Source organism: Patiria miniata, unplaced genomic scaffold (genome assembly GCF_015706575.1).
Source record: "Patiria miniata isolate m_02_andy unplaced genomic scaffold, ASM1570657v1 HiC_scaffold_11, whole genome shotgun sequence".
NCBI classification, from domain to species: Eukaryota; Metazoa; Echinodermata; class Asteroidea; order Valvatida; family Asterinidae; genus Patiria; species Patiria miniata.
The window spans coordinates 3,325,553-3,352,613 of record NW_024037049.1 but is presented as its reverse complement, the minus strand read 5'-3'; the positions used below and the strand labels follow the sequence as shown (position 1 = coordinate 3,352,613).

Sequence of the window (27,061 nt, the reverse complement as noted above, 5' to 3'; positions counted from 1 at the left end):
AGTGCCACAAATATGAAATGTAGATAAATCATGAAGGGCCTGCATGCATGTACATGTAACACTTATGGCCTAGGAACAGGTTGCGTTTTGACTAAGGTATTTTCAGTTCAAGTTAATAAAACTGAACGGAGAACAATACTATTCCAGTGGCACTTAATTTGCACTAACAGCACTTCTTTTTAAGGGGGGAGGACACAAACCACAAGAAAGTATGTCATTCAGGCAGAGGTCTGGCAATTGCCATACTAAATCAAATCAAGCAATGTCTTACCTACTTTATAGTTACAAACAGTGTAAAATGGAACTCGGTTATTTATTTCAAAGTATTTCAACTTCAAATTTTGTTTGACTTGATTGTGTAGGCCACCACTAGCTGTTAAACGTGGAAGTTTTGGTTGTACGGAACTTGTGTACTTGGCATGACCAACTCTCAATAAGATTTGTATCAGACAAGATTTCAAATACATAGATAACTGTCTCACTCATTGACTGCAGGAAACATGTCACACCAGCTCAAAAAAAAGAAAAGAAAAAGTAACTGCATTTGACCACCTCTGGCATATTTTGGATTTGAAGCACTAAGAGTCTTTGTAAAAGTCGTTAAATTGAGCCTCAGCATGAACTCCTCCAAGTGGGGTTGGTATCCACGTGTGACCAGTTTGGCAACCACTAGGTAGAAACAAGAAAGTACAAGGATTAGATTTTGGAATGTGTAACTCAGGGAAGCATATCGTATTTGTCCCTGACTTCAGTCGAACTCCATCGACACGGCTGGTATAAGACTAGTACGTTATCGACCTGCGGGTTGCGTTTATTATGTCTGTCTGTGGTTTCAATACAAGTTGCGGTTGCGACATATCTAACGACTTGACCATTACGTTCTTGGACCGTTATTCATAAATTCGTGCAGCGCAATACATATGCAGTGTACTTTTGCGGTGAGATCCAATCACGCACCGCTATGCAAATGAGGGTTCATTCATTCCATTGCATGGGGAATTCTTTTCAATATGTCGGGGACACGTTTGCAGATCTGGCGACGTTTAACAACCAATACATCAGCTAGGCCAATTGTGTATTGAAATAAAATGTACCATTGTAATATACTTGATTTATTTGAATCGTGCAAGTCCTATAATGATTTTTGTAATGTTACACAACATAATGTGCAAACCCTCGAAGTTATTGGAATGATCCTCCGTGGCGGCCTAGAATGCACTATGGAATCTGAACCAATCAGATTGCTTGCATAGAGTTTGCTAGCGATTCAAAATACTCCCATGTGTTGTATACCAAACTGAAAAGGTATTCACCAAGTCGGTAATTGAACATCAATAGTCGGCATCATTTGGTCTGGGAACCAGATTACCGCATTGCATACAGCAATTTATATTTTGCGTGCGTGGAGCCAGTTTTACCGTACACAAAACAATTACCGACTTGTTATATTTTCCCTGCTAAATTTGACTTTTTTAGGACATGTTATTGTGTTCTGGTGGCTGATAGGTCACTGCAGGGAAAAATTAGTGATGTCCATATATGGAATTCTTCCAGAAAGGGAAACTAAGACAACTCTGGCCTACCTTTGTAGAGGAATTCTGAGTAATCCTTGAAGGCTAGGTAAGACATCTTGATGGTATGGAAGCCAGGATGAGAGGCTTGCTTTGTCTCTTTGTCATAGACCCAGGAGGAGGCAACAAGTTGTGTACGGACTTTGAGGATCAGACACAAGATGTCTAATATGATCTTCATGACAGGAACAGCTTTCTTGTTCAGAAGGCATCTGAAATTACACAGATTGAAAGACAAACCTAACATCTGTGTTTTTGAGGACGGGCGATTGTGTCTGCTTTTTCCATGTTTGGGTTAAGATGTAGGTGTTAAGGGGGCAATGAATTACCATCCAATTACCATCATTTAAATTAAGGCTACGACTCCCACATAGGGCAGTGCATGTGCTTGTGCTTACTTTACATACACCCCAAGGACAGACAGACAAAGGGAGAACTACAGTTTCTTAAGTGTCCTTGAGCATTAATGGTCCTCGATCATGAGTTTGTGTGCTTGGTCTATGGGAGAGTGATATATTATGGGGACATAGGGAAACACAATGCCTTGTCCTCGAGAGTTATGTAAAGTATGACAGTTTGTACAATACAGTGTTTCTGCACAAGTATAATGTGGTGTAGTTTGAGTATGCTCTGCAGGCTTCGTGCATACAGCGGATCAGGTTTTCACCGCATGTGGAGCTGGGTAAACTACCGCCAGTCATGCATGCAAGCTGATACAATATATAAACAGCCTTGCAATCACGGCTAGTTAAAAATGTTAACAAAAAGGATTGAAGGGTTTGAGGATAATTAAAATGAATACCTGAAGACAGCCTTGTTGAGATACTCGGCATGTTTCTGGTGAAGGTCATCAAGGTTATACACCTTACAAAGAAACAAAAACATTATCACCAGCAACTGATTTAAATAAATTATGGGAAATATGGAAAGCAAATGTTTATAAGAAACCCTGCTTGAAACGAATTCACTTGAGATCAAGCCAGTGAGAACTTTTATGCGTTATCCTGTTTTATTTAACTGGCTACAACCACTCCTGCATTCATCATAATAAAAAGGAAACAATTAATACTGTATCAGTTAAGCAAATCTGATCAAAGCGGCAGGCCGTATAACACAACTTGATGCAAGCATATTCCTGCACTTGTTTAGCACATCAAGAGGGTGGAAGATAAAATATACATGTACCAATAGCATGTGCTACTTTTGGTTGGATAAAGGGGATGCTGTTCTTAACCTGAAACTTTCTTTCTCTTCTACTCTCAATTCCTGAGGGAGGACAGCGCTTAAGCATTGGTCTGGCTACCAGGATAAATAAGAAACAAATAAAACTAAGTCAAGGATTAAGCTCAGTCTTATTACTTTGGCATCAAAAAACCTGTATAGATATATTGCAAACTGGAGTAGCCTTCCATATTCCTTTTTTTTTTTTTTTTTAACTGATGTGAACCATTTACTTAAAAGGACTCCTTTGTTTAGTTTGACTGTAAAAGCTTACCTCAGTCTTTAGTTGTCTCTGGAACTCTTCCCAAGAAACATGGATGACTTGATTCACCACATACCCCTGCATGACATTCACAAAGTGCTGCATCTCATGTCTAAAGTAGCAAATAAAAGAAGACAACCCTTAACAATAAGCTTGAGTTCCTGTAAAATAATGCTCCTTTTGAAACATGGTGTTTCTAGTATCAATTAACAATTGTTGACTGCTGCGATGTGAGATATGATGATTTTAACACCAGAGGGGCACATGGCACCCGAAGCAAAGTTGAGCATGCTATGCACCCCAAAGGGGGTTAAAACGGCATATCCACATCACAGCAGTCAACAATTGTTTTGTTATATCTTGCTAATAACTCAAAAAGATAAATGGTTGTAACTTACTGTGTGAGAAATAAATTAAACCACTGTGATGTAACCTGTGATAACTGAAGGTTTTGATATCCTGCCTGCGTTTAACCTTGCAATTGTCACTGCGCAAAGCTAGCGAGCGAGCACGTCCCACACACATGGGCAACGTGCCCAATGAACGCACTGCGATATCACCCTCAGTGTGTGACATGCATTTCTATGGTCCAGACACGTGGCCATCCTAGACCAATGAAATTAGAGTGCTCAAGCACACAATATAACAAACAGTGTTATCAGCTGAAATGGACGGTTTCAAAGTTAAAAAGTCTCCTGTTGCTAGTATATTTATTTATTTATTAATTACATTTATTTACCCAGGGTATGCCCAAACAGTTTAAAACTGGTTTCCATTGGTGGCCCTGCATACAATAAATAATGACTACAAACATACAAATTCAATACATTACAAATACAATACAATTCAATACAATGGGATAAAACATTCTTTGATTAATGCATAGTTGTTAAGCAAATATCATAAAAAAATATATTTTAAAACTATTGTAACTACATACAGTGTGAAAGCTTTACTATAAGATGTATGCGCGCGTCACCGTAGCCATGCGCGTCGGCAAAATTTAAAAGGTTTTTTTTCAATGTAAGATGATGTCTCAAAACCGCCAAACTCACTGGTTTGACTGGAATCCTGCTGCTGCACAATTTTAATGTGTTTTTAGATGAGTTACGATCGAGTATAAGCTTTATGAGGCCTCTTTGGGCTCCCATAGATTTTGAACTAAATTTAGTTGGGCACTATTTGCAGTCATCAGCCGAGATTAGAAGATAAAAGAGTAAAAAAAAAAAAAAGCTGCGTCGCCGCACCACTTTTGGGGTAAGCTCCATACCAGAAACCGAAGACTTTTTTTTTTGCCTAATATGACTTCTACAAGCAAATATTGTTATAAGAACAGCATGTGTTACCAATTATGACCAAAAGGAACACTCCATAAAAAAAACACTCCATAAAAAAAATTCCAAGTTTAATGAAAAATCTCCCTTGCTAAGATATGGTGTAATTTGCCAAAATCAAAATTTTGTGGTGGTGCCACGCTCCTGCGTATGCCACACGCGATCTAAAAGCAAGGCGCATGCACATTTTGGTAGCCCTATTGGTTGAGTGCGACTCTGTGAGGCTGGTGCCACTGCCGCCGGATTAGTCTATACTAAGTTTTCAAGCTTCATACAAGTTCTCAAACAGTTGAAAAGGAAACTGGAAAGGAAACAGTTGGTAGGAAACTGAACAAGATGATAAAGTACGTACTCAATAAATATTTTTTTTCTCTGTGGCAAAATACTCTTGTCTATTTCTTTGGACAGAAAACAATCAAAGATCTTTCTTTTAAACTCACCTGAACAGTTGCAGTTGCCGAAACTGTGGTGAGTTATCAGCATGGCTCACCATGGCTGTAAAGTAATCACAAAAACAAAATTATTTCATGTAAACCAAAAACAATGAAGGGCATAAGGACCCTAATACATCTGTTAAATGTTCTTTTTAGGGCTGGTCAGCACAACGGCATCAACTGGTTACACAGAGAGTAAAAAAGGTCAACTGCCACAAAAAGAAATATATGGATGCCATATACAATCTGTTGATAACGCTTTGTTCCCACTTTCGAAAGCCCTAATGAGAGAAATACATTGCACATGCAGACCAGTTCGCTCGATGCATACATGTTTAAATTTATCTTGAATGTGCCCAAACCCGCAGCATGTGAGCATGAGGTGCAATCGACAATGCTTCTGAATGCTCCTCCCAGTGGTTTCCCCCAACTCTCCCTTTGTAACCACACAGGTGGTACTCCTGCACATCTGCACAGAGTCCATTAAGCATCAGCGTGAGTGTGCTGTACATGCTTACTATGGAGTAACAGTTATGTGTTTTGTGTCAGGGACATGCTTGATCTTACCACTTCTCTTAAGCTGGAAGTAGATATCCCTCAGGACCCATGAGATGCGCTTCAGTTGAAGCAGGAAGGAGAAGACTCGGTTGTATTTGGCCAGGCAGGTATCCGTTATGACAATGTTACAAGGCCAGTCAACCTGGTCAAGAAAGCATGCAAAACAGGTGAGGTCCAAGCCAAAGTGCTACAAAGTCCTCACTTGAAAAATATAGGGTGAATGGTCTTTCATTTAATTCTCATTTAAAAAGGCAAAAGCATTTCAATGCTAGATCAAAAACTAGCCTTTTAAGTGTTTACCACATGTTAGTTGTGACAGTTCCCACGAAAAGAAAGTAAATTTGCTTGTATTATGCTATGTGAGTTTCTAATGGTACAGATGCTACCAAGGTCAAGATATGTAGGTCTTTGAAATAATGGAGAGTTCTGGCAGTTTCAGTAGCCCATCTGGCAAGTGAAAAAAAAGTTGAGGTCGAATGGACCGGTACCTGCCTGTACTACATTGTACTACAATGTGCTTATTTCCTGATGAATCCATAAGACCATATAATGCTGAGGTAGTTTGGAGTGGTATAGGAGTAACAGGCAAAGCGACTGAAGGGTTAATTGTACATTATCTCATTATATCTGTTACAAAGACAACAAAGAAGTTAGGGTGCATTCCATTTACGTGAACAATGCTAATCCTTGCCAATGTTAGCTACATTTGCACAAGTGGCATCGACTGTTTGCCATCAGTGTTGGCAAATATGTGATGCGATCAAGCTACATGAGTCGTTTGTCAGGAATTTTCATTTGGAGATTCAGGCCAAATTAGGGCCACTTCATCACATCACTTCATCACATCTCTTGGTGTTCCGACTTCCATATTTTTGAACTAAAGATGGTATCAGCATGCGGTTTTCACAGCAGTAATGCTGTGATTGTGCTCTTTTCAAATCTGTAATAAGAGGTTTTTTGACCGGGGTCGACAAACGACTCATTTAGCTTGATCGCTTCACATACATGTATAAGCAACCGAGACAAACAGTCTTCCTGAGCTTTTAGCTATGTTTTTTAAAATGGCAGGCATACGCAATGAACATAGTGGTTCTGTCAGGGCTGAAATTGTCTCTGTTTTCAACGGTCCAACATCACAAGTAAAATGTAGCTTTATGTACTACTGGAACATTTTTTGAGTATTGCTATCAATCAGTGACACTCGTAGGATTGGTAAAAAGGCTGCCATAATTCTAAAACAGTTTTTCGATGACATTTTTGTTCCATTTGGGGTTAACACGTTTATAAGGCCTGGCTAAGGATTGCAAACACGTTTGAATCAGTGGAACGCACCCCAGGACTGTTGGTAGCCACATTCCTTACCCTGTATCGTAGCTCCAAGCAATCAAATGTATCAATAGCTGTTGAGCAAACAAATTGATCAGGTAACAAGTGAGAGGCATCTAGGACTATTGACCACATCCATCTATATAGCTTGTGATTAGAAAAAAACTTGGGCTGGGTAACATGTTTTCTAAAAAATAATAACATCCACTTTGAGTAATAAATTTCAACATCTTTTATTACATCTGCAGGGTTTTTATATTAGAATAGGGATGCAGAACACAAAAAATAAATCCAGTACTAATGGTGGCCGAATGAGACAGTTAAACACTAATATATGATGTGAAAATTACATGCAGGAAAGGAACGTAAGTGGTAAGTTTGTGAGTACTCCATGCCATAGAATGATTTACTCTGTAAATAAAAGGTGGTTCTGAATAAAACAAGTTGTGAGAATGGTTCTCAAAGTTTTGAAAAGTATAATCTGTCCTTTGTTAAAACAGCATTTGGACAACTTGATGCCAAATTTTGGTTGAAACTTTTTAGACGTAGGTTAAAACATTAGAATCTGGGTTCAGATTCTGGTTCAGGCTCTTTGCTGATCAAATCTGATTGTATAAATTGAAGGCAACAGCACTGGGTGAGCAGGGCCCAATTTCATGACTCTCCATACAGTTAGCAAAAAATCCATGCTTACTAAAGCAGAAAATTCCATGCTTACGGTAAGCGTATTTCACGTGTTAGCCAAGAATTTGGCTTCTGTGCATGCATACATCCCGTAAACTGAGGATTCTGTGCTAACAGGGTTAGCACAGAATTTGTCTGCTGGCGCAGTCAGTACAAAATGGGGATCATAAGCACAAATTTCTGCAGTTAGCAGCGCCATGAATTGGCATGATAACTTCTTGCTGGTTGCATGCGCTATGTTGAAATAAGGCTGCATCTTAATTATTTACCAACAATCAGCAATTACACCTGCACCTAAGTAACGCGGCTGAATCCAATTCCAACAGATGTTTGTGTACATCAGGCCAACCACGCCTTGTTGGAAAACAAAAAATGAGAGTATGACTGACCATTTGGTTTGAAGTGATGTGGGAGATATTTCAAGCTGAAGCCCAGGTTGCTAGCATACTGAGACTCCCTGCTGGCTGAGTTCTGAATGGCCCTAGCTAGGACTGGATTCAGGACGATGGGTGTCAGTAACTCATTGGGTCTCATTCCTTGAGAAAGCTGGCACAACAAAACACAAATATTCACATTTCTATTAAACAGAATATGCTATTGAAAAAGTCAGAAAACAACAGTACTTGATGGGTGTTCTGTGAATCTAATATTTTTTACACAATCATGAACAGTAAATCATGTTTATGTTTTCGGCAATATGAATAGATACACAATCTTTACGGTCTTTCTTAAACTGGAGTTAGGTTAGTAAACTATTTCAATAACAGTGTATTCAATATTGTGTATCTGCTCCAACAATGGCATTGCTATAACACCCTTACTAAAAAAATAAGGTACATTTGTTACCCTGTCATGACTAGGTGATTCAATTGCTTACTAGAATTGCGGTATGATAATAAGTCCAATGCATATTCAGTGACCAACCTTGTCAAAGAGCTGGTCGCAGAGTGATTGGCCAAACTCCCCATCCTCCAGAAACAAGAAACTCCGGAGAGATCTGAAGTGCTTGCTGATTCCTAGCTCCACCATGAAGTAGTCCAAAATGCTCTGATTGACCAAACTAATTCTGTGAGGACACAAACAGTAGATGAAGAGCAGGAAGCATGAATAGTAGAAGGCACTCTATTGCGAGAGCTGTGTGTGTATGAGACACACAGCATATGCAGACAGGTTTGTGTGCTTATGCACAGCTTATTTTCATTTGAGTGTCTACAAAGTATTTGTGTCTTCACACAAGCGGGAGGCACAACACAACTATGCATTCAAGAGCCCAACTTAAGTCTCCCTCACTGTTGAGAGGTAACTCATGAATGACATCTATACTGGCTGTATTCTCTTTGAATCTCGTATAGCAAACTAGGTACCCACGGCAAGTATGTACACAAAGTGTACAGTAGAAAAGATGCCAGTTGCTTCATTCATGAGTATTTCTTCCAGTTTGTTTCTATAAAATTGTATACATTAAGGGAAGGATAATTTATTACTCAATCCAATACAAAGAACCAACCAGCTGAACTAGTTCTGAGGTATGTGACCGCTGGGAGCCATATCCAACTCAAAACACAAGTCCATCAGATTATGTGGGATTTACAGACATAACCAGTGTCACACGCCTCAGAGTCAATTCACACTCTCACACGCCGGACAATCGTAATCACACCCCTCACACTAAATTGTTCTGAAAATATATGTTTGGGTTGTTTTCATTTCTGGGTTAAGGGTTTTAACTACTTCAGTCCTGCACAAAGATTGTATAGCGCTGCGCAATGTGGTTCTGCGTGATTGACAGTGGTGGTTCAATCAAACATGTTTCTGGTTATGGTGGCAAAAACAACCCCCAACACCACTGAGCAAAATAGAAATCCTCATTTATCACAAGATATTTGACTGAGCATTAATGTTAGTTCATCCAAAGATGGAAGTTGTTTAAAAGCCTTGAGCCTTGACAGCAAAGATAAACAGTATTCAGAACAACTTACTGAGCCAAGAGTGGAGTAGTGACTGATCTCTTCATGATGATAGGTAATGACTGCAGCTCAACAGCCTTTATGCTTTCACTTTCTGCAGCCTGTAAGCCATAGTCGCCTATCTCTGATGACAATGGCATGAAACCAATGTTGGACAGAAGGTCGGGCATCGGTGGCTTGTCTAGAGGGGGAAAAATACAACAATGTCCCATTTTCATGTTTTCGTTTTCCTCAATTAAATTGGATTCATCCGCAGTGGCAACATGCTGTGATCCCTTAACATATTTTTAACTAGAATATGTCATTCCTAAACATGCTAAATATTCAAGCAAGCACATGCATTCTCATTTGATAGCACCTAGCAATTCTCAATATAAAATGGTGTTTCTAGTGGAATATTATAAGCACTCTCAGCTTTTAGATGTTATCTAAGCTGGGGTTCAAGTAATCTGCAAGCACGGGAACTTTTGTCTTCTCAAAGGCACTGGGAAAGCAGTGAGGATACAGCACAAATCAGCTAAACTATTTGTAAATTGCTGCATGCTGTTCCAGTAACTTACCAAGGGCTTCAAAGTTATCCTGTAATGGTTCCACCCCTTGACTAGTCCAGAGAATGACCACCTTGTCCTCTGTAGGATGCCCACTGTCTGTGTTGTCAACTGTTTGTGTGTCCATCTCATCACCTTTCAGTCCACCACTCCCTCCTCTACCATATATAACATTCTGTGCTGTAGAGTCTGATGGGTGATGCCCGTGATGTACAGCAACAATGTTAGTTTTCCCTGGCTGCTTGATGACACCTGCTGTCTGTCCATCATGAGGGTATAGCATAGACTGTATTGTGGAATCAGATGCATGGCCAATTGGAGGTTTAAATATTACACGGACTTGTGTCTCTGTCTGAGTGACCTCCGGCCTGGTGTTGCCTGGTTGGCCAACAGGCAGCACACTGTCCAAATCCTTATCCAGTACAACTGGAGTTTGCTGTGTAGCTGCAGGGTACAGCACATCACCTAGGGTGGAATCCCCTGCATGTCCAAAAGCACTTCTTGTTTTCACTTTCTCTTTCCCTCCCAGCTGGCCGAGATGAACTCCCTGTACAGTTGCATCAGAAGGCCTGCCATGTGCGGCTACAGTTGCTGATATGGACTGTTCTACTGTTGATGCGGAGTTTGAGATCGCAGAGCCAGAGGGACATGTTGGTGTCCCCTCTTGGTTTGGATCGTCCTGCACTGATGGAACATCTAGACCAGTTGAGGTCACCCCAGGCCCGGTCTTATCATCTCTAGGATACAGGACGTCACCTAATGATGAGTCCCCAGCATGCCCATAAATGCTTTTAGCAACTTGTTTCATCTCCATTCCAGTTGATTCATAGCCAACCCTGAAATGTGAATCAGCAGGTCCCCCACGGGTGCTTGTGGTAGCACGCACAGACTGCTCCACTCCTGTCAAAGGGGAATATAGGATAGCACCAGCAACTGAGTCTGAGGGGTGAGCCTGTGATGTTACAATTAATGCAGAATCTGTGGAAGATGGTAATCCCAGCATGTCATCTACAGCATTGGAGGTAGGTAGACTCTGCGAGGGCACTTGAATGTTTGATGCCCCAGATGGCAGACTGGATCCAATCTGAATCAGGACATCATCAACATCTGCATCATTTGAAGATGCCATCTCTAGACCATCATCCTCTACATGCTCTCTGGGAAGGAAGTCTTGTATGGAGAGATCCATGATGTTTGGTGGCGCTACCCTCACGGGGCCTGGCATGGCTGATCTACCATCACTGCTTCCCTGACTGACCATCTGAAGCGTAGCCTCTATGTCTTCGTTTGGGACTCCACCAGTTTTTACTTCATCAGTTCCAACCTTGATCAGCCAACTCGTTGTGTCCCCTCTGATCTCAACACGTGCCTGTTCGGATTGGTTTGATTTTCTGACAGGATTCTCAGATGCATGTTGCATGGCTGCATATTGAGGTATCATCATTTCCATTGGTATCTGTGATGCCTGAGCCTCTTGTGACATAGACAACCGACTCCCATCACTTCCATCATTAGGCAAACTTGTCGCTCCAAGAGATTCAAGGTTTTGGCCTATTCCACTTTCTGTCTGAATCCCACTTGCAAGTGTGACTTCCACTCCCTTTGATTCCTCGATGGCCGCTGACACCTCTTTAACCTCACCGTCCAAATCAACAGCAGTGGTCAAGGCTGATTGTTTGTCGGCAAGTTCTTGCCTGATTCTAGATTCTTCTCTCACAAGGAATGCCACACGTGCTTGATCCAGCTGATGTCGGCGGACACGCCAAAGGGCCTTCCGTTCTCGGGCAGCTGCTTCTTCTGTTAGTCCAGCATAGTACTTGATCACCTCCTCCCTGAATTAACAGATATTTAATAACTCTTCACAAAATCAAACATAAATGTCACAAATGTCACTTCTGTAATGAGTGACAATCGTAGGGAATGACTAATCCAAGTCAGACCATACGAGACACAAACATCACAGAGCACATACAGAATCTAAACCAAAAACTGGTTTCTGGTTCTAACTCCAGCAACTATTTATGATCAATCTTAGAGCACAGTACATAATGAAAACAGTATTTTGGAAGATCAAACAGTAATGAAAGTACTTTTTCTCTTCTTTTAAAAATACTTTTTCCTTCTTCAATTTATCAGCAGGGAGAAAAACATTAAATGCTAATTATCAGAAGAGCACGTAAGTCTGGTTTTATCCAGGATGGAGAGGGACAGGTGGGGTTGTGTCTTAAGTCAAAACTGTGATCCTATAAACTTGGATCATGTACAATAGCCACTGGATAAAAGCTCCTCATCATTCAAGGTATTATTAACCTGCACTGAGCAATGTACCTGACTTTCTGCTCTAGTTCATACTGAGCTTTGGCTTCGCCTTCTTCCCTCTTAGTCAGCGCATCCATCCTCTCAATATCTTCCTGTCTCTCTGTCTCTTCAACTAGTGCACGCCGCTGAAACAAAACAATACCATATTCAATTTTTTTATTATGATTAAGTACATATCACTGAATGCCAATGGGATGCGTGGCCCAATGGTTTGGATTTGCAACTCATGATCAGAGGGTCAGGGGTACGAATCCTGCTGCTTGCTGTTTGCCGTGTCCTTCGTCAAGCCACTTCACCCCTACTCACCATCCAGAAATTTAAATGGGTAGCGACACTAGCTGGGAAGCAATATGAGATGGACTTGCATCCCATCTAGGATGGAATGGAAATATGCTCAATGGTTGCATGCCATGGAATTGGAGATAAATGCTAGCTTCATGATCCCTATTAGTTCAGAAAAGACTGGAATTTACAAGAAAATACTAACTTTTATTCTGACAGAGCAAAATGCAATTTACCACAAGATCCCTCTGCATTTGATCTTTGAGTAGCTGAAATTCCTGTCTCTTCTTGGCATCCTCTACATTTCTCTGCTCCTGAATCGCATCTAATAATAAACAAGCAATGTACAAAGTTGCATTATGTTGAACACATCTTTCAAAAGGGTAATTGCTGAATATTTGATGCATGGTACCACAACTGTGTTGCCCACTAACACACGCCAGGAATGAACTACTAAGTCTTTTCTTTTACCTTGGAGTCGTTTCAGCTCTGCGGATGCTGCTTTTCTTGCTTGACTGACTAAAGCCTGTCTTGCTTCAGAATCTATTAGCTCCTAGACATTGACATTGACAATATCAGAAAAAGGTCATGTTTGAGAAGCTGCTATAAAGAATATCAACATATGTCGTGAATAAAAAACAGAAAAAGTTGAAAACAGTCCTGTTAAATCTTTTTTAGTGAGTTGTGTGGTTCTGAGAAGAACCAGTTGGTATAAGAAGAAGTTGAACCTTACAACTCTTCTTTCATTCACATGGTATTACTGCAAACCTCCCATTCATTGATCAAGTCCACAATGCAAACCCTGTAAGTCTTATTTAGTCATATCTTTAACACCTGATCATATCAATGCATTTTAGTCTTGTGTTAATAAGGAATTGAACACAATTCAACAGTGTTGGAGGTTGTTACAGTCTTCTTTTCACACAATCTTTAATTTGAATTTCAGTCTAAGCTTAATGTAAGGTATTTACCTGTTCTTGTCTTGAGATGGTTTTCTGCCTGGCCAGTGCTTGCATGTGACTGATGTACACCCCTGTTCTCTTAGCTGAGTTGTCTAACTCTTCTGCAGAGAAAGTTAGACTGATTCTTGGAACAGTCACCCCGGGATTGCACAGAAAATGCTGCAAAAAAGATTTGTGGGAAAAAAAATACAAAAAAAAGAACTCACAAAAGCTAAGGAGAAATTTCGAACTTAAGCCTGGTTCATACTTCACACGAAAGCGAAAGCAAAGCGAAATTCGTGACGTCAACGATACATTCGAAGCGCGTCCACCATTGTTGACGACATGAATTTCGCTTCGCACAAGCTTTCGCGTGAAGTATGAACCGGGCTTTAGAAGACCCAAAAGGGCTCACAATTTGTCTGAGCCAGGCAGGCATGCTATTCTCAATGGACACCCCGGTTGTCCCCATATACAGGGAGGTAAGTGAACTCTGATATTTCTGCCTGAAATGTGAGGTATACAGGAAACGTATACACACGTGTAAGGTGTCCGTATGTTATTTAAAAATTGAAAAAAGCCTGTAATCAGGCAAATGAAGGACTTACATCCCTATGTAAGCAATCTGTGATGCTGCCATAGAGCTATATTAGATTACTAGAGCGCTAAATTCGTGTACAAAGTAATGCCTGCTGGGCGCATCCATGTTTGTGCACAAACCTATGGAAACCTAGAAATTTTGTACGGCTTTTGTACGGCTATTTGCATATTTGTGTTTGTATTCAATACCGGTGCGTTATCGAAGCCGATACGCCCAAAACCGAAACGCACGATCAGCAAATGAACGTGTCATTTTGCTCTACGCAAACAGTGCAACGCGTGCGCGTATTCGCTGTAGATGCTTTTTGCCGTCACGTTTTTTTTAAACGTCAATGACACGCTTAAGTTGTTTGCATATGTTCTACTTGCGCATTGCATGTAGAGTACACTTTCAAAATTCAATCAATCTAATTTCATTATGTTCTACAAAAACGCACATGAATTCAAAATGTCTGCACCCAGGACGGCTTCAAAGCGTCTCCGAGTTAGCGCTCTAGTAATTTAATATAGCTGTATGGTTCCTGCTCAACTTAACAGCGGTTCATACGATCAAAAGCAACATTCCAAATGGTATGGAAACATTCCTGACAATATGAAGATAAACTATTGAAATCATGGTTTGTTCTTTTATCCTACACATAAAGTATATGCAGATAAATGAAACACAGTTTTATGTGTGATACAATGTTCTTCTATTAATCCTAACCCGGCTAAAAGTATTTTGCTAGTACCCTGCTGAAGTCAACAACACAAGTATGATGCCTTCCAAATCCAAAAAGTTCTATTGGAAGAAATTAATTTCTAATAGTCTAAAGGCAATTAAAGAATCAAAGAACTCACTCTAGCACTTAGGCAATAAAAATGAAACAATTTACCTCGGGACAACAGAGGCGCATTAAGTTCAGTGATTTCCCACAGACATAGATGTCATATGCCAGATCTTTGAGAAACAATGGCACATTCTCTTCAGCATTGTCTGACTTCATGACAAATCCCCGAGTCCAGTAATGCTTATCTGAGGGGAAATAGTGTCAATAAATAACAGTCATGCGAAGACAATTATTCCTAATACTTGAATTAAGTTAACATTTAAAACAAGCAACAACTATGCGCAAGTGGTTGAATGATTAACTGTTGCAGTAATTCTAGAGTTTTAGCAATGCAAAGTTAATACCATAAATTATAAAACATAATAGCATGTAATAACCACAGCAATTTAATAACAACAAACAGCCAAGATTCTTACCTCGATAGTGAAGGTATTCATCACTTACAGATATCAGAAACTCCCCAAAGACATCACGACAGATTCCATGAAAAACCCAGTCTTGGATAAACCTGTGCCAAACACATAATCCAGCTATTAAAGAACATAAACACTTTGTAAATTGGCTCATTTCAAAATACATTCATAAATACCTAAGACAGTTTACCAAGTCCTATTGGTCGAGAGCCCGTCACGTGGCCGGTCTTAAACGGATGATAAAGACATGGCTAGCTGGTCTTAAACACTTTTTTAGTGTCACAGGAAGTTTGGACTCCTAAAAATCCAGTGCCTCTTCTTACCATTTTATTGGTTGAACGTTCACAATCCTCACGTAGGCATGCGCAACACTACCAGTGAGTCAGAATTTTATAGTCCTAAATTCACAACGTAACGCCCCAGGTACATTCTGCACCACATTGCGCAGTACACCCAACGCGTGCGCCAATCTCCATATAAGGAGTTGTTTACATCTTACTCGCCAGCTGGACACTCCATTATTTAGCTAGAGGGGTTTTACAAAAAACATGAAGTGAACTTGTTGAACAAAATCGTGGGTTTTTATTGATTGAAAATGTAAGGTTTTTTTGAAAGAAAAGGTATTTATGAATGGGAATAAGTATGTGCTTGGTCGGTATTAATCACTCTGTTTAAGACCGCTTTGAGTCTGGGTGCTGATAATTACCCTCGACTTCGGCTCGGGTAATTATCAGCACCCAGACTCCAAGCAGTCTTAAACAGAGTGATTAAAACCTCCCAAGCACACATTTATTCCCTTATTATTTGATGCATCTGCAAAAGTTAAAGGTAGAGTAGATCAGTTGCAGCTATCCCCAAAAAAACTGATGAAATTGTTGTTGAAAAGCTTACTTGGTTTAAAGATGGAGATGGCAATAAACTCCCTGTGAAATTATTCTTCTGATATGTTGTCATTTTTAAGAAAACAATAAAAGAAGGCCATTTCCAAAGATGCGTCAAGTGACGCAATTTTGGAAATTTCCGTTAGTAGTTGGTTTGTAATTCGGCAAATCCATGAATGGGTACGTCGGTTCCGTGCGCGACATCACGTAGCTGCAATCGACTAAATGAGAACATGTCCCAGTTGCTGGATTCGGGCCCAATTCACAACATGACTTGGCAATGTTGAATTGAAATCAAGATCCCTAGAATATTGTTTTCTTGTTTTTTGAATATTGCATTCAGAGCTAACAGTTCATCAGGTTAGTTGTTAAGCACTCTTCTTTAGATTTTGAGCATTCTTGTTGCTTCAAACAAAAAATATACACAAATGACATATGATTTACCCTACCTCAGAAGGCTGAAGGTTTTCTTATAAAACAGTAAAGTATTATACTTTATTGCTAATGCTTTGAGTGTTAATTTAACTTTCCAGGCATTTCTTTACAAAAGGAAGACACAATGTGTATGACATCTTATGAAGTTGATTAACTTACAATATATTGATTTGTGAGTTTTATTTCATAATTCATTGTAATAAAAATGTAATGACAACAAATCTGGACTCAACTTCTAAAGCATTATTTACTTTTACTTATGAGTAAAGAGAAACTAAGAATTTTGGCCAAAATAAGGAGTATTTAGCATGAAATAAAACAGTATTTGAAGTCCCAAGACTTGCATACTACATTGGTGAAGTCAAGCCTTTTTCAACTCACATCAGATACGGTCCACAACTACTCCTGAGTAAGGATAAGACCAGCTGGTATCTATCCTGAAGACTGCAGTCTAGGGTTTCTTCATAGAGGTAGGATAGCAGCTTGATACCGAGGGGGAATGAGTCGCCTGGTTCTCCTGGTTTAGTGTTGAGAGGGTGGTTACAGCCACACAGATCAGCTAGATATCTGGACAAGAAAGGGTGAGTAAATCATGAGACAGACCGAGGCCTGTTCTTACCGCCATGCTACTGCTGCGCGAAATTTAACTTGTCGAGATTTCAAAAAAGAACCATTCGGCTCTGCAAATTGAGTTCGGCACAGCACCATCCTTTGGCCTGACTGGGTCTGCCATGCTATCATCATTCCAAACGGCAGTGGCACAGCACTGTTCTAAATGCCGTGCCAGTGTCATGCCGAACTCAATTCAACTCGAAGTTGGAAAAAACACTTTAGGAATGCGCATGCTCACCATAACCACCTCACGTCCGCATCATGGGGAGAGAATGTGGTGTGAATACTTGATGTTGCAGAAAATGCACTGAACTGCTTGAAAAAAATATTTTAACAATGGCAGGCTACTCTGGATGCATTTTGCTCAATGTTTAGAGCAACTGGTGTGTTTAGCCAAGCTACTGCAGAGCTCAATTCAACACAGCATTTAGAACAGGCCTGGCCTTACTAATTGAGATGTCCAACATCCATTTTAGACTGGCGGTCCAAAGTCACACTGAAGTAAATTAATCTGATGCTTAGAATGAAGCTCAACATTTGTAACAATTACAAGACACTACATGTGAGAGATTGACTGTTGACATCATTAGAAAAACCTGCAGAATCCAGTCAATGTAAACTAAGTATATAAAGTTTACCTGTCTGCAACCAAATTCAGTGCAGGTCAACTAGAATCACACGCACATTTTCGTTCAGTGTGACTCTGGAATGCCAGCCAGAAACAGGTGTAAGAAACTTTTAAGCTAAAGAGGCGCTGTAAGGTATGACAGCAGCGTCACACTGAGGAAATAGGAATCCTATGGGTATCCTAGCTTATCAAATTAGGTTTTGCCCTTCACCGACGTTTGAACACTGTATACTCAGTGTGTTACCTCCCGAGTGAAAGTTGGAAAAAATCACTGGGGTGGGACTCGAACCCACGACCTCCTGCTTTCTAGTGCAGATGTCTTACCACTTAAACTTCGGTGAAGGGCAAAACCTTATTTGATTTATATCACGCAAAATTCCATCTTATAATATCCTAGCTTAGTTATTGCAGTCATACAGATCACCTAGGTATCTATGGAAGGATGTGTTGCAGAATTATCAGATACAGTAACACTAACAGTACTAGCATGACTAGATGGTATGTCCTCGAGACTTGAGGTCTGAAGGGTCTCTAATAAGATAACAGCTTAACACTGTAGCTCCTCAATACAGCTGGGTACAAAGTTTGAGTTTTGTACTGTTTTCGCCTTCCAATTATTTTTCCAGAGGGTGTCACCAAATGACACAAGATTTATTCAATCTGATTTGTTTTACCAGTTAAAGTGTTTTGAAAGAGGGAATTGTTTTACAAATTCCCAAAACTGTTCTTTTAGAGAATCTTCTAAAGATTTTTTCATATAGGAAACATGCTCTATTCTTAGGAACAATGGTGCAATCATGGATAGCAACCAGGCATAAAAAATGAACAAAATTGTTGGAATTTTGTCAACTCTTCAACTTGTTTTGACCAATTATAAATGGAGATAGTATTGTGATTGAGAAATCACAACTGTGTAAAAATTGTTAGGGACCTTGTCCCCTATAATGGCCCCAGCTGAAGAAAAGGATTAATACATTACAGGTAACTGCTCCATTTCGCTATTATCCCCTCATTCATAAATACCTAAGGCAATTTACCTATTCCTATTGGTCGAAAGCCCGTCACGTGGGTGGTTTTTAACGGTTGATAAAACACATACTGGTTTTAAACTCTTTACTCCTGTCATGGATAATGGGCAGCCTCCAGACCCCTAGTCGGTCTTAAAGATACTTGTTTAAAACCAGCCAAGCACATATTTATTCCCTTAATAAAAATACCTCAGTTGCTGGATCATCTTGTTGAACATAGCTTTGAGTCTCATCACTGTCAGTTTACTGTTCGATGGCACCCTCTGTATAACAGCTTGATAGTACTGCAGGAATCGTCTGATGCCACTAGTAAATGCCTGCAACACTAGGCCACCAGTGTAGGTGGAGTCTAGCGCCCTCTGCTGGGCAAAGCTGGTCAATCTGTAGTGGTCAGTCCCAGGTTGGGCTAGATCTGCCAGTAGGCTGCTGAAGCTACCAGGGCTGGTTCCAGTCAAACACACTTCAGGATTGACAACAAAACACTGAGCTTCCTATTCAATCAACAGATAAACAAAACAAAACAGAATAAATAAACCCTATCTCTTGTGATATGGGATTTAGAATCAGCATGAATCTCTCCAGTTCCATCAAGAGACAGTATACAAATATTGAGTGGCTCAGCGTGGAATGGGAGGAATATTATCGCAAGGTAAAATCTGGACTTTTCCATTTCAAGTCCAGATTTTACCGATTTGCACACAAATACCGCGCCATGGAACAAGAATGATCCTAACTGTTCAATAGTATTTCCCATTCCCCATGGGCGAATGGGACTTTTTGAGGCCCGGCGTGAATGGAAGCAATAACGAATGTCATGTGATGTGAGTTCCACCAATCAAATGACGAGGATCTGTATGTCGGTTATATAATAAGGTCTAACCCCCGGGTTCTCAAAATCACATGGAGGTTTTGAAGGATTCTGTAAGGTTTAATGAGGGAAGGCCTAGCCTATGAGGGAAAGCCTAGCCTGTGTTACTGTATGTGTGAAATGCTGCATCATGCAAGTACAAAAAAAGGTTGCCTCATGAAAGTGCAAGAATGTGATTTCTTATGAAGTGAGGTATTTTAGAGGATTCGTATTTCCGCCAAAACAAATTGTCTAGAATGGGGATTAACCAAAATGGGACATTATACACAATATTAATGTTAAGTGGCTAGGATCTACAGTCCTACATACATCAAAATAAATAAAATGTCTGAGTAATTTAGAGAGTATGTCATTCTTTTTTGGATAGGCTCCAAACAATCAAGTACCTTGTCCAGTCTAAATGTCAGAGATGGCACGCTGAGCAACACATACATGCTGTCTCGGACCAGCTGATGCTGGTCAAGAACAATCACAAGAGGGCGCTCCAGGGATGCATCTAAGACCGAGGCTTCTTGGCATCGGAGTCTGTACATTTCATCAAACACTTTCGACCCAGCTTCTGTGAGGTAAGGCCTTTCAGTGTTTCTTGGTATACTGGGAAGGAGTCAAATTAAAAATATACAACAGGTACAAAACTTCAAATTAAGAAAGAAGTATATTGTATACATTGTGAAAATAGAATGATCTCCTTTGATGTGATTTTTTTAAGGCAGCAAAACTCCAGTTGCAGTAATACTTTAAATGCACTAAAACCTTAAAGGCAGATCGTCGGAAAACGAAATAAATTGCAAAAAGAAGCTATTCTCAATAATTGGGCCAGATTATACTTGCAATGATGTTGGAATTGCACGTGCAAGCTTAAAAATCCTTTAATTTTAGGGTTGATTCTAACATCTCGATTATTGCAAAAATACCAAACAAGAATGACATACTGGAATGTTGCAGTGAAGACTTTAGGAGTAGATAGATATTAGTCAATCCTTACGTGCCAATAGTCTCCCATGTATAGTGTCGGTTGGGTTGATATGCCAATGCCTTCTGCCAGATATTGTCATGTCTCATCACAGGTGTCTCTACTGCTGGAGTAGATAGGGATGAAGATTCATGAAAACCTTCATCTTCAGATGGCTGTTCAAAGAAAATAAAAACTGACATGACTGATAGAAAATAACAACTGACATGACTGATAGAAAATAAAAACTGACAAGACTGATAGAAAATTAAAACTGACATGACTTATAGAAAATAAAAACTGACATGACTGACTTTGTAATCAAAAAAACACTCCAAGATCCTCTGGCTGGATTTGAATATGACTCTCAGTACCGGTCTAACATTGTTATCAATGGATACTTCATGATACAATAGCTTAGTTTGATCCCATAATAGTGTCAACTCACTGGTCTCTCAATGGACTAAACACTCTGCTGGATGTGAACCCACATGCTGAAGACATAGCTGAAAACCTGTCTCATCACAATGTATTCATGAAACGTGCCCACAACCCCATAACATGTTTCAAAACTCAAGATTCAACAAATGGAAATATATCAAACATATCACAACATTAACCCTTACTCTCCTCAATCCTCCAAATTCCTTCTGGCAGTTTTTGGAGGATTTTGGAGGATTGATCTAGGAGGATATTGAGGTTTGAGAAACCCGAGGCCACATTTTGGAGGATTGAGGATGAATGGTGTTGAAGCATGTGAGCATTTTGAAGCATTGAGGATGAATGGTGTTTGAATAGGATGATATTGAGGATTGGTGAATGCATTTTGAAAGGCACGACTGTCAGACGATTTTGAAGGATTGAGGTGCTGGGTACCCTACATCTGAACATAAGTGCACATTTTTTTATAACATCAAGTTCACTTTCCATTTTCAATGATTTGAAGCATCAGCTGGCCTCGATATAGAAGTTTGATGTAAGAAGACACATGTGATTGATTTGTATAATAAATGTACTTCTGACGGTCTAACCTCAGAGAGAGTTGGTATGTGAAGACCAAGCAAGTCCATGCTGGTGGTATCAGGTAGCGCAGGGAAATCTAACTTGATATTCAGTTGTCTGGTTTTACTGTGTGTTAGACCATTGAAAAGTGTCTCCCTTGTCTGACGCTCATGCTTGTTGTCCAGAAGACCCTGAAATTAGAAAGGGGATCAAACTGATCATCAAATCTTTTCATTATAAATTCAAGATATCAGGTAACTTCAACAAATTGCTATCAAATATGCTGTGCAATTTTTTTAAAACACTGTGTTTGCTTCATAAAACTTGGAACATTCAGTAACAAACAAATGAAATGGGAACATTTGAGTTTGTGAAGTGACATTTATGATCTACATTTCACGCTTTATACAAGATTGCCACACAACCATACCTGCAAGAAAATTTAATTTCATAACAAGTTTATAGCACAATTTCCTTATTACACTTACTGAAAATGCAAAGCAGAGATTTTACTGCAGCCGTTTTTGCTCTTTAATATGCACCAAATAACTTACAACTTTGGCCAAAAGAACACTTTCATTGTATACAGTTTACAACATTCCTGTATTATACACACTGATTAAATCTGCTATTAAAGTAGAGATGTTTCCACGCCAGTTTTTACTAATTCTTTGGTAAGCATTCAACCAGGATCAAACAGATTCTCACGGATACCTTCAGAGTGAAAAGTCCATTGCCAAGAAGGTCCCTGCCAGGTTCAGCTTCAAAGAGCTAAAAATAAGGATAGAGATTTATCACAAAGTATTAATTTCTGAGCAATGATTGTAGTTTTTAACAATTGAAGCAAATATGAAAAAAAAAATTGTTAAATTTTTAGTAAGTTTAGTGATACAATGAATGAGCAGTTTACCCACCTTATTTTGAAGTGTGCTGTAGTTTCTACGCTCTCCTTTGTCAATTGATGGCTGACCAGCTTCTAACTTTTGACCCTCAAAAAGGTTCCTGAACATAAACCAAAATCGTAAATCTTGAAAAAGGGGGTCTAAAAGTCAGGTTAACTGTAAAAAGGACAGAATTTCAATGTAGAAAATATTTCTGAAAACAATGCACCAGACATCAGTTTGCATATTTAAAGTGTTCAATATATAAAACTTTAACAATCTCTGACGTACTGCATTTGTAGACATTTTTAAAAATCCATTGCTTTCTGGCTAGCTATGTGGACAACTTGGGACAATATACCTCTAGGGACTATGAAATATAGCTAGCACCAACTTCACAATACTGCAATGAATATGGCTTTTCAAGCAATCTCACCCTAAAATTCTAAGCAACTGTTATGTCCCTTGAAAGCCTTACCCCCTTTGACAAATTTTACTATAGATGAACAAAATGGGATTTTAAACCCTAAGAAAAAAAGTAAACAGTTGTTTGGGTTGTTAAATCTGAACCCATGAATGTAAAAGTAAGGTTTAAGTTTGTTGGATTCAGGGGAGTGTGCGTCAAGAAAGGCCCTCTTTTGACACTGTAATTGCCAGAGATAGGTATCGTAATTTGCACTCCATATATACAACCAACCTTGAAAACGTACAAACCTGGAGTAATGAATGTAGCCCTGGTATCCTTGGTTATAAACATGGCAGCTGTCACCATGGTAACGTGGTCCAGAAGGTAAAATGACTGCACGCTCATCCTGAACACAAGTATTATAAAATATCATTGGAATGGAAATACATGTACATGTATGTTCACTGTGGATAAGATCAAGTACACAAATTACTCTTGAGCTATTAAACCCAAATCTCTGCTCCTTACCTGTTTGATTCATTGTAAGTGCGAAGGAATTGGAAGCGAGGACTTCTCTTTTTCATAAGTATTAGGTGATGAAGAAATAGAATTAACAAAGAAAAAAACTGCAGCAATATTTTTATGAATCAAAGCTGTTTTGTTTTTTAATTTTCAGCACCGCCATACTTAGATATATGTATGCAATCTGATACACATTTTTTTAGACAGGTCTTCTGTTGAACAGCACTTTGTGACTAACCCTAGAAAAAGTACCAAGTACCTTGTTGTGAGGTCCAACTAATGGCAGATTTGGTTCACTGTGTCCAACAGGTGACTTCTCATGATGGTTGCGACCCGTACCAGCTAGGACAAGCAGGAGTTGAATGGCAGCTTTCAGTTCAGAGTGGTGACCTTTACACAGATTCAAATGAAGACATACGTAAATCCATCAATTCTAGTAACAAAATTGGAGCAAATTGCAATTGGACTTCACCATAGACATACATGTTTGGAGACCTGTGATACGTGGAGATGGTCAGGAATTTTCAATAACCCAGTCCCATTTTCCTACCGTTATCAACATCTGGTAATGATGACACTAATCGCTCCAGCTGATGAGCTTCATCATACTTCCTCTGTCTTCTCATATCAAAGACAATCTGAAGCAGACTCTCCTTCAGCCCAGCAGCCATGCCCCCATCGTTGATGTCATTTAAGTTCTCAGGTAATGTGGAATCCTGCAGGGGTCCATTCAAGTGAGCAAAGAGAGTCTTATACAATGATGCACGCAGAGCCCTTCTGTGTTTAGCTAGCGTGGTATTGAGTGGGTTGACCTGGGGTCGTAATAGTTCTTTATTGAGGTGAGCATCAAGAAGCTGATTAAAAAGCCCTGTGATGGAATCCATTGCTTCGAGGTTTCTTCTTATCTGAGGTTGTCACTCCATTCTGTGAATAGATAAAAAAAAAAAAAATGTGAAAAATAAAAGACTGCAAATACAAAAACCAAACAAGAGATGTAATCTACCTCAAAGTGCCATTTAAGGCAACTAGAGCTTGAGGGGAATAACAAAATCAGGCAACTCCAAACAGGCTTCTCAATACATCCAACATTGGAATATTTCAAGGTAAAGGAGAAATCCACAAAACACAAACCAAGTTAAACCACGGGTGCAGATGCCATTTGCAGAAGAGATGAGATCTCTTATTTGGTTGGTGAAAGTTTTGGAGAAATTTGCTGGCTAAGGAGTGAGTACAGTTGGCCTGCACCCGATTTCACGAAGCGCTGCGACGCGTCGCAACTCGAGTTACGACGTGTAACACGTCGCAACTCGCGACGCGTCGTATCTTCCATTTCACGAAAGTTGCGATGTGTTGAACGCATCGTAAGTTCCTTGACAACGGCTTTAAACACGTCGCAAGTTAAGACGTGTCTTGTGGTCGTCGCAAAATAAGAAGAGTAATTTCTAAGCCAGTTTTATGCCATAAACATTACATTAACGAGATTATAATACCGAGGCAATGTGTGAAAAGTTGTTAATAGAAAATTCATTGAATAATTATGAATTAGACCGGAATATTAGAATTGAAATTTCAAAGTAGCTATACAGTCCAATGAGAGTTTGTTTTCCTTCAAAATTGCATCGCATGGCCGCCATTTTGTTTTACGTTTTAACAAATTTCGAGCTGAGATCCGATGACTCTTTGTTGAATATCAGACGACTATTTACTGTACGCTGACTAAAGACATAAAACAGTCACCGAGTTGTGCTATAAATACACCTACGACGCGTCGCACTTACGACGTGTTTCGTGAAATGGATCGCAGGACGCGTCGCAGCTGCGACGCATCGTAGAGATACGACGCGTCGCATCGCTGCGATGCATCGTAAGTTATGAAGAGTTTGATGAAATCGGGTGCTGATCTTCTTTTGCATCATTTTCAGCACTTATAAGGTCCCAGTCTGGAGACAATGCAGATAAATCACCATCACAATTTGTTTCACACACGATAGTAAATAAAGCTAACATTTTACTGTTATTTTTTTTGAAACACCTAAACATTGGGGAAAAAATGCATGGATTGAGTGAATACGATGAGCGTGACGATCTTGTTGAACGCGCATGTGACGCAGTAATTTTCCGTGTGCTAACTTGGGCTTGGAAACTGCGTCGCTGAATATGCACGCACATTATTATGTTAAGGAAGCACGCACAAATTGATTGAAATACCACTGCATGAAACGTTTATTACATAAATGTGTTGCGCATGAGCAAGAGTGATTGCTTTAACATGTTTAAACACTTAAGTTGAGCACTAAGATAAGTGGGGTGCTTAGATCTTTCGTGAATACCCAAATTAAGCGCCCCACTTAAGTTGGCAGGGTGCTCAGATTTAAGACTGACTCAAGTATTCTCTTAAGTTTGAGTTTTGTGAATACGGCCCAAGGATTACCAAAAATACCCACTTCACTTGGGTGATCGTGTAGTGTAGGGCCCTTCTTTTTTGCGATCAAATTAGAATCAAGATTTTTTTAATTACTAAAAAAAGGACAGTCAACCTAAAGCACCCTTTGCACCGTATCCAGTATGATAATCCTCGGGAGCTCTAGCTCCTAAAGAGGGATATACGTTCTTGGAAGAAGACGAAGAAGAAGAAAGCTTGTTGCAACCTGACGTTGCTTTTTTCTTCATATATCATCTCAATGAAAGTCAGTAGTTGTAAAAATGATAAGACATGAATCTGGGACTGAGAAACATTTCCAATTTTGTTGGTTGCATCAGGTTGCAACATTCTTTCCCTTCTCTCAATGTAATGACACCTTTTTGGCAATTTTTGAACAGTTTCTTTGGGATAGAAATTACGATTTTCCTATGCGGTTTACGGGCTGGTTGGTGGCGTGCAGCACGACTTCGTTGGGCGCTCATGGTACATCGCGCGTAGTCCCATAAATATGTCTGGAATACTGGACTACCTCACTCAGTGAATATACAGATATACGGAGGTAGTCCAGTATTTCAGTAACATTTATGGGACTACATCGCGCGGTAATCGCCATCTTTATTTTCGTGTTGCATTTTGTCGTTGTCATCGTCATTTTACCCCCAAATTTCCCTCAAAAAAATCAAAACCCTGCCCTTTATCTATGACCATGACATACCTGTATGTTCTTAATGTCGCCAACTAGTTTGTAGGTCAAAAAATTTAAAGTGGATTTTGATCCCTTAAGTTATAGGCCTACTAAGAACCGGGCCCGTACTAGATACACAATCGCCATTCACTTGTAATCCATATTGCAACTGGTCAATGGAAAAACTACAGATTGCGAACAATGTTCTTCTTATAAGTGCTGCCTTCATATGGAAGATAAACGCACTGACGAATTCAACTGCCCAAAACAATATACCTAATAAGATGAGAAGGAAATTATGCCCCGTTGGTTAGAGTCGCTTGAGCTAGTTGCTGTCCTGTACCGCTACCGGTTGGGTTATTTTTGCTGCCGTGCACTTGTTTCTTTTTCACTTTTTAGCGCTCAGGCTGTACTAGCCTTCTCGTCCCCAGGGCCGTACTTGTACTCTG

At 39.8% G+C, this 27,061-nt stretch overlaps 1 protein-coding gene across 1 annotated transcript; it reads right to left on the bottom strand.

The window, feature by feature from the left end:
• Nucleotides 1-288: 288 nt before the first annotated feature.
• LOC119742105 (gamma-tubulin complex component 6-like) lies at nucleotides 289-27,061 on the bottom strand. The gene is given in 29 exon segments (XM_038218135.1): nucleotides 289-607; nucleotides 610-669; nucleotides 1,584-1,783; nucleotides 2,374-2,435; nucleotides 3,067-3,166; nucleotides 4,829-4,883; nucleotides 5,390-5,522; nucleotides 6,743-6,780; nucleotides 7,780-7,936; nucleotides 8,315-8,456; nucleotides 9,370-9,538; nucleotides 9,918-11,737; nucleotides 12,234-12,349; nucleotides 12,743-12,831; nucleotides 12,978-13,059; nucleotides 13,478-13,627; nucleotides 14,923-15,062; nucleotides 15,294-15,385; nucleotides 16,988-17,173; nucleotides 19,064-19,365; nucleotides 20,129-20,336; nucleotides 20,728-20,870; nucleotides 21,726-21,887; nucleotides 22,411-22,467; nucleotides 22,611-22,698; nucleotides 23,292-23,389; nucleotides 23,765-23,895; nucleotides 24,056-24,429; nucleotides 26,889-27,061. Coding segments are annotated over 28 exon segments (5,343 nt in total). The 5' UTR covers nucleotides 24,390-24,429; nucleotides 26,889-27,061; the 3' UTR covers nucleotides 289-578.